Source organism: Schistocerca serialis, chromosome 1 (assembly GCF_023864345.2).
Source record: "Schistocerca serialis cubense isolate TAMUIC-IGC-003099 chromosome 1, iqSchSeri2.2, whole genome shotgun sequence".
NCBI lineage: Eukaryota > Metazoa > Arthropoda > Insecta > Orthoptera > Acrididae > Schistocerca > Schistocerca serialis.
The window spans coordinates 846,636,608-846,649,072 of NC_064638.1; the positions used below are offsets into that span (position 1 = coordinate 846,636,608).

The following is a 12,465-nucleotide window of genomic DNA, read 5'->3' on the forward strand; positions in this document are numbered from 1 at the left end:
ATCTAGGAGTAAAATACTTTGTGGAGATAGCTTTCATAAATTCCAGGAACTACATCATTGCATAAAAATGTATGTGAATATACTGCAGTATGATGGGCAATTTATCTCAGGAACTGTATCATCACATAAAATATATTACATATGTCAATATATTGAATATATAATGTGCAGTATGGTGAACAATTTTATTTCTTGATATACAATAATGATCTAAAATATCTTTTAAGCCATGTATGTTATTTACATAATTGTCTACATAAGTGCACATGAACATAAAAGATAACATAGATTGTATTTTTTTAATGCTTAAAAATGAATAATAAATAAAACACAACTGTTCTTCTCATTTTATTTTTGACTATCAAGTTTGGTCAATTTCGGACCATTTTTGGGTCATCTGTATCAAAGGAGAAGAGCATACCATAACTGTACATACTGCCTAATAAAACCTTTTTTTCACTGAACTTATGAAGCACTATGCACAGGTATTGTATGCACTTTATGTATAGTTGTTCTCCTTTTTTGCAGAGAAACTACAGTTATGTATTATATGATGTTGTTCCTGATATCTAGGAATGCATATGGTCATACAGTCTAGAAATATGATTACACACTGAACTATATCTACATACGACAACACCATAACGAGGCATTGTAGAAAATATTCTCTCTTCACGAATTTTCCATACATGTTTATAGAGATACTGAAATTCATATTTTTTTTTTTCATTTGTGTCACATAATCATGTCATTGTGATGTGTTGTTGGTACTTATTGGGCTATCTGAAATACCTAGTTTCTGGTCATCACTATTCACACGTCTTCGATGAGAATTAGTAATTCATGAATGTACTAAAATTACACAAGTTGAAATGAAATTGTAAATTCATTTCTATGCACACTGAAAGTGAAATATTTAATTTCATCTTCACGCTTACAAATTTGAGTCAATCTCCTGATAGAACGCAAAAATATATGGAGTGGGTTGGGGGGAGGGGGAGCAAAAGAGTCCTATAGGCTCTGTGTGTGAAATTTTCAAATTTTAAATGTCACCCCCCCCCACACACACACACACAGGTATTGTGATCTGGGGCTGTCTTTTTGAAATTTGGATGTCTTTAAATGTTATTTTAACATTTTGTCCCCCCACCCCCTTCAGATATACTAGTATGGTTACCGACATGCACTGTCACAAATTAAGCACTGTATAAGTGAAATGATTGTATGGCATTGATGGCTGGGAGCTCCACTTGGGGAAGTTTGGCTGCAAGGTTACTATGGTGTCTGCAGTGGCTGATAACAGCTGCCTCATAACTGTGATGAGTGATAAGTTGTAGGAACTTTCTACTGTGACAGGAAAGCCACACTGTTTAACAGGACACACACATTTATTGAAGGAGCTATCAGACACTAGATGAAGCCTGTTGTCATTGTCATACCAAACCAGAAAATTGATTAGAGTGCTAAATAAAATGTGATGTGATAAATAGCAGCATAGCGCGTATGCCCATGTAGGTAGCTGTAAAGGAGCCACTGAGAACTTGCAACATAGGACTTACTCAGATGAGTCTTCATACCATTTCTTTCAAGATGATAAACAGAGTGGCATATTCACAGACTTTGCATTATGCTGGTTAGTGGTGATTCCATACAAATGTAGGGTCATTTCCCACTGTATGTGTCTTCTTAAAAATTGGCAGTGATAATGGCTATTGTGGAGGCTGCTTGGACAAATGGTCCTTATGTTGAAGGAGAAAAGTTTATAAATCATTATCATATGAACTCAAAATGTTGACTGGAAAAGTTTCAAATTGCAACTTTGAAATGCCTCTCTATCTAAGAACTGATGAATATAAATTGAAGCAATAATTTTATACTGGCTATGGACACCATATTTAGTGCATACCATATAAATATAAACAACACTTAAACTTTTGTCTGGTGTAATGTTTTATGAAAAATACTGCTCAATTCTTGTAACAGTTTTCAGAGTGCATGTACAAAAGCTTTGACATTGCCCAGAAGTGTGAAGCAAAATTAAAGGGTCACAACATTGATACAATGAAAACAAGAAATTTATATTGTTATGAAAGTATGATAAGCAAAATCTTCAACTGCAGCAAGCGGTCCATTTATTTTTGCTTACTGAGTTGATCAATTACTTGGGGGAGGTAATAATAGGGCTGATGAAGGACTTTTGTTGGTATGATGCTTCACTTTTTACACCTACTCAAGAGCAAAAGAATACATCAGAGCTCATTTCTATTGCATACTCTAAGGACTACTTACGTTTTGTGCACAATGTTCCTGTAATATATCCATCTCCTATGTAGCCTGGTGGACAGATACACTGCGCTTCATGTTTGTAAACTTTACATTCAGCTGGTGGAGCACATGGTGAGGAGCTGCAAGGATTAGCACAAGTTCCAGAGATACAGTTGTGCTCTGCTGGGCAGTCAGAATTTGCTCGACATCCCACTGCTACACAAGCCTTTTGTGGATTTCCCAGCAGTCCAGGAGGGCACTCGCAAATAGCACGGTGTTGAGCACCATAACATAATGCGTCTTTACCACATGAACTTCCATCAGATGCACAAGCTGGTACACATATCCGTTGCACACATTGATGCTGAGGTGAACAGTCACCATCAGTACGGCAGCTCACTGAAAAAATTATGTAAAGCTGTGAAACTGTGTAACTATAAAAATGTTGAATAAGTCCTTCAGCATTGAATAAACTACATAAAATTTCTTGTGTGACTGATGGCTACCATTTTAATTAAACACTTTTTTCCATTACAAAAGTAGACGAATTTAAATGAAACATTTCTATACATTCAAGACAATGGCAAAGACAATTATTGTCTGCTCTTAAGAGGAAAGCCTGCAGAATAATTTTCTTTGATTTAGTATAAATAGTCATTTCAACATAAAACTAAACGAATTTGAGTTACATCTCTTTTTTTCATACAGACTAACCTTAATTACGTCTCTGATAATGATGTACCCAAATGAGTGCAAACAGTGACATTCAGAAATGAGATCTCATACTATAGTAGGCAAAAAGAATCTATGTATCCAACGTGAAACTTAGCAATGGAACTTGGTATATTCAATGTCATTAGTTTATAAATACAATCAACTCCATATCAGAAATAAGAAAACTATATTTTCTTGTTAAAGTTTAAGAGTTGTTAGTCTTATAATATGAAAGTATTTTATGATAACCCTTAACCTAAGAGGAAACAATGGGTTAGTTTTTGTACAGAAGTAGTGTCAAAAGCATAAAACTCAATTTGTGGGTAGATACATTTAGGATGCAGAAACTATAACTCGGCATTAAATCCTCAATTTTCAGGTGTCATGGCTTGTGATAGCATTCCACAGATACTTAATGCTGCTCCTAGAATCCCACCCATTGAGTGTCTTTAGACTGGGAGTGGCCAATTCTGCTACTGTACAACAGTTATGTTTCTGACTAACTGCGGCGGCACTTATGAATGGATGACAGCTCAGTGGAAACTCTCCTGTTATACCTCTGGCACTGAGGCAAGAACGTAATATTAAATTACAGAAAGTACACTAGTAAATTATTTATACCAACAGTACATTACATGGAGTTCAGTAAGTGCTTGATAAAGATATTTATGCAGCTACATAGTTCTGCTTTGAAGCTTGTTCAGGAGACAAACCACTGACCTAACAAGAACATAGACAACAAATTTCTCTGTTTTAAGATTTGTTTTCTGTGTGAAGTGCAAGAAGTTAAGTATGAACCCCCCATTATGCTATATAAGATAAACCCCACAGTAAATATTATGTCTTAATTTAGACAGTAAACATGCATGTATGCTATATCACAACACAACAAACTTTTCTGCCTTAAGTATTGGCAAGGTATTTGGTCAGAAAAATGTCTTTGAATGAATGCTCATTTATCACATCAACAGTCAGCAGTAATACTCAAATTGAAATAAAGCCTGGCTTTCTGGATATATCTATCTATCTGCAAACCACTGCAAAATGCATGGCTGAGGGCATGTCCCATTGCACCAGTTATTGGGGTTTCTTCCCATTCCATTCTCATATGGAGCACAGGAAGAATGATTGATTGTATGTCTCTGTGTGTATTGTAATTATACTAATCTTGTCCTCACAATCCCATGTGAACAATACGTAGGTGTCTGTAATATTTCCAGGGTCATCATTTAAAGCCGATTCTTGAAACTTCGTTAGTAGAGTTTCTCAGGATAGTTTATGTCTTTCTTCAAGAGCCTTCCAGTTTAGTTTCTTCAGCATCACTGAAACACTCTCCCATGGGTCAAGCAAACCTGTGACCATTCACGCCACCCTCTTTTGCATACATTCAATGCCTCCTGTTAGTCCTACTTGTGTAGAGGTCCCACACACTTGAGGAATGTTCTAGAATGGGTCACATGAGTGATTTTTAGCAATCTCCTTTGTAGACTCATTGCACTTCCCCAGTATTCTACCAACAAACCTTTGTTTACCACCTGCTTTACCAACAATTCAGCCTATGTGATCATTCCATTTCATATCCCCTACAAAGTAATACATCCAGGTATTTGTATGACTTGGCCAATTCCAGCTGTGACTAACAGATATTATAGTCATAAGATGCTACGTTTTTTCATTATGTGATGTGCACAGTTTTACATTTCTGAACATTTAAAGCAGTTTCAAATCTTACAAGGTATTCAAACATGGTATACCAGTATTATTGATTTACTGATGTGGTTGTAATCTGTGAGAAAGTTTCATCTAAGTGCACACTCTGCTGCAGAATGAAACTTCATTTTCAGTTATTATTGATGGGTATAATTCAATTCACACATCTATATCAAATTTTAATTTGTTTCATATGACCCATAATTTTCAAAATATAGAATTTAAATAAAAGTAAAAAGAAAAATTGCTGTAAAGGAGGTCCGTTACATGACTTCGACACTACTTATTCATGTACAGGCATCTTTGTCATTTTAGTGAATTATTTTTTACTTAACAGAGCACAAAAATTATTTAATTTTTAGAGGCAACTGTTCTGAGTTTTTTCAGATTATGTCTGACTGTTTTCAGAAACTGATGTTTGGACACAGACTTTCTATTCTATAAATATACATAAAGAAAACCAAACATGCAGTCCACAAGGTCGCCTTGTCAGACAAAAGCTGTTATGTATGCTCACAGGCATAAAATCTATGCAATCTGCTGTCTGACCATAGTGCAAACACATACAGAGTGTGTAGCAAACCTGACAATAACTCAAAACACACTGAAGTCATTTTCACAACTGTGGAAAAGAATAACTCACTGAGTGTGACATCTAGTGGCAGCGTGAGGTACTTGGTGGTGGGATATTATGAACCATGACCTCAGAAAGCTCAGGATTTAACTTCAGTAAAACATATCTTATATGTTGACAGAATAAACCAATCCTATGAGACAATGTTATAAGTCAACGTAAGAACTCAGGTTATTGTGGACATATTTAGTGGCAGATAGGCCATAAACAAGTAGTGGAACATGATAGTTCAGCTATACACACATATATACAGGCAGCAATGTTATCTCAGCCCTGCAGGCTAACTTGATCAGTCACACTTCAGTGCTGAGACAGTGTGGTAAGGTGTGCATTCTGAAGGGAAATAAAAGTTTGTAAAATGAGCCACCATATTCCGGTACTTATTCATGTGCCTTTCTACTGCTGAATGCCTACATATGTAATGAAGGCTATCTCTACTCATTTCACTGTTTGATTTTTCATTACCACATTAATCTTACCATACAAATATTTGAGGAAGAGAGTGTTTCTGCACAGAGTCATGTAATAAGAATAATATGTGGTGTCCACTCTATAATGTCTTCTAGCCAACTCTTTTAAACAGTTGGTCAAACTGACAACAGCTTCACAGTTCATATACTTTCTTGTGAAGGTTGTTATCAACAATCAACCACCACTTGAAGTAGCAAGAACATTCATACACTGAACTAGGAGAAATTGCTTCACTCAGCCTTAGTGTCACACAGAAAGGTGTGATGTACTTAGCCATGAAAGTCTTTGACTACCTACCTGATGATGTAAAACATTTAATTGAAAGTAAAATCAACTTCTAACACAAACTGAAATCACACCTTCACAACAACTCTGTCTACCCCCTAGAAGAATTTCTGAATATGTAATAACATGGTGAGCGTGTGGGGTGGGGGCTTAAGGCAACCACGTAAATAAGCAGAATGTTGCCATGTTTTCACTGAGAAAGAGTACTACAATTGTAAAACTGACATGTTTCAGATCAAAGTGAGAGGTCACAACTATGATCCATGAGCACGTAAATAACTACTTAACTAAATCAAATGTGTTTCCAAAATTCACATCTTACACATACCTCTTACACATTCTACATCTGCATTGCCGTCAAATCCTGCTTTACAGGTGCATGTGGGCCTGTGATCTTTCACGTGACAATCGGAATTAGCACCACATGTGCAGGGATTTTTGCAAATTCCTTGTATACATGTCTTGTCATCAGGGCAGTCTCTGTCAAATGAACATCCACCAATAGCTATGACAGAGGGAGTCGGACGACACACACCACTGCCTGAACTCACATAACCAGGAGGGCAAGTACAGAACATTGTTCTTACTGGCACAGAGCTAAATACTTGGCAGGATGCAGGCTTGGAACATGGCTGCAGTTCCAAACAAGGGTTACGGCAGTGGCCCTGAAAACAGTTTCCAAAAAAGAATATAAATACAAATAAATAATCTGACAACTGGAAATTGTTAATAACTTTAAGCCACATTTACAAGAACCCGTGACAAGAACAAATTTTGTTTTACTTCAGTTGAAAACACAATTAACATACTATGTTAATGATATCTTAAAAATGCATGTCATTTTCAAGAGGAGTTATAAACAGAAGGTAGTACATACATCAAGGCATGCAAGTCTTGGTGGGCAGTCTGGATCACCATTGCATTCAGCACGAATCTTGGGTCGACAAGCAATATATGGATTGCCAGCAAGTAATGCTGGTGGACAACGGCAAACAGCACGGTGAAGAGTTGGCTTGCAGAGTGCACCTTGTCCACAAGGTGCTGGGTAGCCATGTGCACATGGATCTGCACAACGACCTGATAGGCAGGCACGGTCGTAAGGACAATCAGAGTCCACACGGCAGCCAATGGCATGGCAGCCCTCATGAGGGTCTCCCATAAAACCACTGATGCAACGACACTCAGCGCGGTTAGCAAATGTGTAGCACTCTGCATGTTGTCCACATGGGTTGGATACTGTACATGGATCTACACACACACTGTTCACACAAGCTTTCCCAGAATCACATTCAGAGTTTGTGCGGCATCCCACTGAAAAATAAATGATACATTTTAGAAATTCAAGTTATTAAAAATATAACAAAATCAAATAGCCCTGAATTTAAAACTGAGTGCCCAATATATACTTAAGACCAAAGATTCAATTCCTTGAAAAAATTTTAAAAAATAAATAAAACATCAAGAGAAAGAGAGAGAGAGAACACTGTTCTGGAAACCTCTAAACTGATAACTTATAATTCAGATTTCTCTTTAACTTATGTGAATTATCTGCACAAACAGATAATTATTTTTTGTCTTACATTAGTCAGTAAAACATTTAATTGCATGAATGTTTGAAGCAATTGAAACTGACAACAAGACCTCCAAAATAACTGGCTGAAGACTTTTTGCAACAGAAGTTGTTATACCAATTACATTTGCTTCTTTTCATATTTTGATTGTTCACATATATTGCTGAACAGTGTAAGGATTGGTGAATAGTACATGTTGCAGATCTGGACTGTAATTACTAACCAGCATAACAACCAATGTTTGGATTCCCATCATACCCATCTCGGCATGAGCAAATTGGACGATGGTTTTGGACAAAACAGTTGGCATTTGTACCACAGTCACAAGGATTTCTGCATATTCGATTAATACATGTTTCATTTGTTGCACAATTCTCATCAGATGTGCATCCAGGAGGTACAGGCACCACAACTGAAATATTAAGAAACATAGATTATCAGACAGACACTTACATATAATGATATAAACAAATTATAAGTATCGCAACTGAACTTGATTACAATACTTGCACTTATGATTTGTTTAGTTTTAATATGAGTATGTATGCAGGAGTTTTGAAATCACACAACTGGTGATATGGAGAGCACAATGCAATCATATTTAATTGTGGATCAAATTTTCGTTCATCTTGAAAAGTATCAAAACTTTGTTTTTGATGACAAACTTATTTCGGGCATATTGATGACATCTCAGAATTTTACTTCAGAATGGAACCCAGCATATCAACACCACAATACTCATTCTAATTTCTGTACCTTATTTTTAGTCAAAAGTCTTATAGGAGAAAATAAAAAATATAGCCATGAGTACACAGAATAAAAATGTTTTGTATATGCTACATACTCATTTTACAGTGTACCACTAATCAGAAAATCATTTTAAGTTTAAAATGCCATATTGAATCACTACTGAACCCAGTAAAAAATAACAAAACCGTTTAAGATTCACTGTAACAATGATAGTGCAGTTTGCTCACCAGGCCGACATTCCCCATCGCTGCCAGGAACCCAGCCTTCAGGACAAGTGCACACCATAGTTCTTACAGGTACCGTGTTGAGAACTGAGCATCTTGCTGTTGTTGCACATGGTTTCAGTTCAGTACATGGGTCGACACAATGTGATTTTAGACAAGCTTGTCTGCTAGGGCAGTCAACATCTAGCTTGCATTCAGGTTCTTGTTCTTTTGCAGGTGGCCTTTTCTCACAGAACGACGTTGGATCACCAAGTGGTACATCTTCCGGGCAGCGACATGCAGCTGCATGGTTGCGCACCACACATATTGCATTTGATGCACATAATGAGGCCACAGCACAAGGATCGACACAGTGGCGTTGCACACAAGCTCTAGTAGAAGGACAGTCACCATCAACACGACATTCGGCTCTTTCACAGTGCAACAACGGGTCACCAACATATCCCACAGGACAGCGGCATGCTGCACGGTGATCTGTTCCGTAGCACTCGGCATTGACAGCACATACTGCTCCCAGTATGCATGGATTCACACATTCACCATTGTAACATTGTGTGTCAGTGGAACAGTCGTCATCTGATTGGCACTGAACTGTATAAGGCAAACAAAAGATCTAATTAGAATTTATCATCAAATAGACTTTCCGTTTTACAGTACTAATTGATTTACAGTAGCAAGTAAAATTTGAATTCTGTACTACTGCATCTTCTCATACATTTACTTTGAATTCCTTGTTTTAATCTTTTTCTTTCCCTTACTGATCTGTACTTGTTCAAATATTTATTTCATGAATGTGGAGAACAACACTGCCTTTGTATGGAAGGTCTGCAAACTTCATTATCTGCACAACTGCCACAACATGAGGAGCTTATTTATTTCTGTTTATTTGAATAATTAAACGTTAGCAACTGGATAGGGTGTGCATCAAACAAATATTGTCATCTATTGGAGAGAGACAAGAGTAGAAATTTTAGCATATAAATACTGTAATTTATGTTAACAAAATGAAATACTTTCAGTAAACTTGCAACACTCTTTACTTTAATTGTCTCTCTTACTTTTCTGCATCACATTCTCAAATCTTAAAAGTTCATTTCATGATGCATATAATAAACTAACTCACCTTTAATGCAACCAATTAGAGGATTTCCAGAAAATCCAGGTTTACAGTAGCAAGTGGGGAAATGATTGCTGACTCGGCACTCAGAATTAGGTCCACAATGGCATGGACTCACACACAGTTGATTAACACATGATTCTTGTTGTGAACAATCAGAATTTGCTGTGCATCCAAGAGGTGGTCCAGATACTATTGAGAAAACAGTTATTATAAACAACTGACTAGTATATATTGTGTCTTATAGTTGATCAGTATTTCAGCTCATAACTGTGGTGGAAGCTACAAAACTGCTTCAAAACATCTAAGATAATATACAGACTTTTAATAAGAAGGAAATAAAAGAGCATTATAAAATAAAAGAGCATTATAAAATAAAAGAGCATTACATTAACTTCAAATAAATTTCGTAATTTTATCATATTACTGACCTGGATGACACTCTTGGTGAGGGTTTCCTTCATATCCACTAGGGCAGCGACACACAGGTATATGGTCTTCCACATGACAAAAAGCTGTAGCTGCACATGGCGTTGGACTTATTGCAGAACATGGGTTAACACATCTACCCAACTGACAAGCATGATCTGCTGAACAGTCTTCATCCATTATGCACTCTGGAGGTGGCGGTGGTGGTGTTGGAACTGTAACATTCAGAACAAGATATAAATACCCTATGCCTCTGAAAAGCAACTACAGGGTATTTTGTGAATCTGCCCTGTGCCTGAAAAGTTTTTTAGTTTAGTTTAGTTTTAGTTTTAGTTATGTCATGTTCCAAGGATCATTTTCCCTATTATTTTATTGATATGATGTGGAACAAGTCAGATTACAAGATATATATACACACATGAATAGTGCTAATATTAATATTAGTGAAATTTTTAATTCTACACGTGCAACTACATTTAGAGGTACCTTTTTTTTTTACAATTTCTGCAACAGAAACTCATCCATGGAGTAGAAGGAGTTGTCCAAAAGAAATGATTTTAAGTTAGATTTAAAACTTGATCTGCTACCTGCCAGACACTTTATGTTGTTGGGCAAATGATCATAGATTTTTGTTGCTGAATAATGTGCTCCTTTTTGAGCAACTGACAACTTCAAAGGTAATTTTTCCCTCTAGTTTTGTACGAATGAACATCACTATTCTTTGCGAATTGAGATGGATTATTTGTAATGAATTTCATTAGCGACCATATGTACTCTGATGGTGCAGTTAAAATACCTAACTCCTTGAAAAGGTGCCTACATGACGTCCTTGGGTGAACACTACTAATTATTCTCACTGCTCTCTTTTGTGCAATCAATACTTTATGTCTACGTGGTGAGTTACCCCAGAAAACTATTCCATAAGACATTATTGAGTGGAAACATGCAAAGTACGTTAGGAGGCTGATCTGTTTATTACCAAGACTAGTGATTATACGAAGAGCGAAAGAAGCTGAACTTAGTTGTTTGAGAAGCCTAGTAACATGCTTCTTCCAGTTCAAGTTGTCATCAATGTGAACACCCAAAAATTTGGAGAAATCTATCCTGTTAACTGAGCCCTGTTCATATGCTACACCAATTGTCGGTATGACTCTATTCGGTGTACAGAACTGGATGTAGCACATTTTTTTCAAAATTAAGGGAGAGTCCATTTTCTGAGAACCACTTAATAATTATTTGAAAGACATCCTTAACAATATCTTCAGCCGCTTTTTCTGGAATGGGATTTATTGTAACACTCGTGTCATCTGCAAAAAGTACTCTTTCCGCTTGCTGAACATTAAATGGAAGGTCATTCCTATGAATAAGCAACAGCAGAGGACATAAAATTGAACCCTGTGGGACTCCCTTTGTGATAACTCCCACTAGAATTTACCACCCTCCCAACATTATTTGTGCTATGCAGCACTACTTTTTGCTTTCTGTTCATTAAGAATGTTCAAACCAGCTGTGTGTATAGCCTTCAATTCCATAAAAGCTGAGTTTTTCTAAGAATGTGACATGATCCACACAGTCAGATGCCTTGGAGAGATCACAAAAAATACCAACTGGCGATAATTTGTTATTTAGGGCTTGTACTATTTGATGGGTAAATGTATAGATAGCATTCTCAGTCAAGTAACCCTTCCAGAATCCGAACTGTGACATGCTGAGTAAATTATTTTCACTTAAATGTGAGACTATGCTTGAATACACAACTTTTTCGAATATTTTAGAAAATGAAGTCAGAAATGACGTTGGTCTATAATTATTTAAGTCACTCTTGTCCCCTTTCTTAAGAAGAGGTTTGATAATTGCGTATTTCAATCTGTCTGGAAAAATTCCCTGTGCTAGCCAAGCATTACATATATTGCTAAGGACTCCACTTATTAAATTAGAACAACACTTCAAAATTCTGTTAGAGGCTCCAGCAACACCACATGAACTCATGTTTTTCAGTTTATTTATAATTCCCTTAATTTCAGTGGGGGATGTTGGTGCTATTTCTAAAGGCCTGAAGTCCTGGGCAATGACATTTTTAACATATTTTTTTGCTTCTTCAACTGAACCCTTTAACCCTATTGTTGACTCTACATTGAGAAAGTGATTGCTAAAAATACTTGCAACTTGTGAATTATCACTCACAACATCATCAGTTGGCTTTATTGCTAGGGTATGCTGTGCACTGTCAGGCTGCCCTGTCTCCCACTTCCCAAAAGAAATCAAATGGCATGATTATGAGTGAATAGAAAAGGT

The 12,465-nt window shown here is 36.6% G+C and overlaps 1 protein-coding gene across 1 annotated transcript in view; it reads right to left on the reverse strand.

Annotated features, from left to right (window-relative positions):
- The window catches only part of LOC126439847 (uncharacterized), a 604,845-nt gene that overhangs the window by 24,917 nt on the left and 567,463 nt on the right, over positions 1-12,465 (reverse strand). Inside the window, 7 exon segments of the mRNA XM_050090598.1 lie at positions 2,290-2,664; positions 6,408-6,744; positions 6,957-7,390; positions 7,874-8,062; positions 8,628-9,215; positions 9,748-9,933; positions 10,173-10,385. Of these exon segments, the coding sequence (XP_049946555.1) occupies positions 2,290-2,664; positions 6,408-6,744; positions 6,957-7,390; positions 7,874-8,062; positions 8,628-9,215; positions 9,748-9,933; positions 10,173-10,385 (2,322 nt within the window).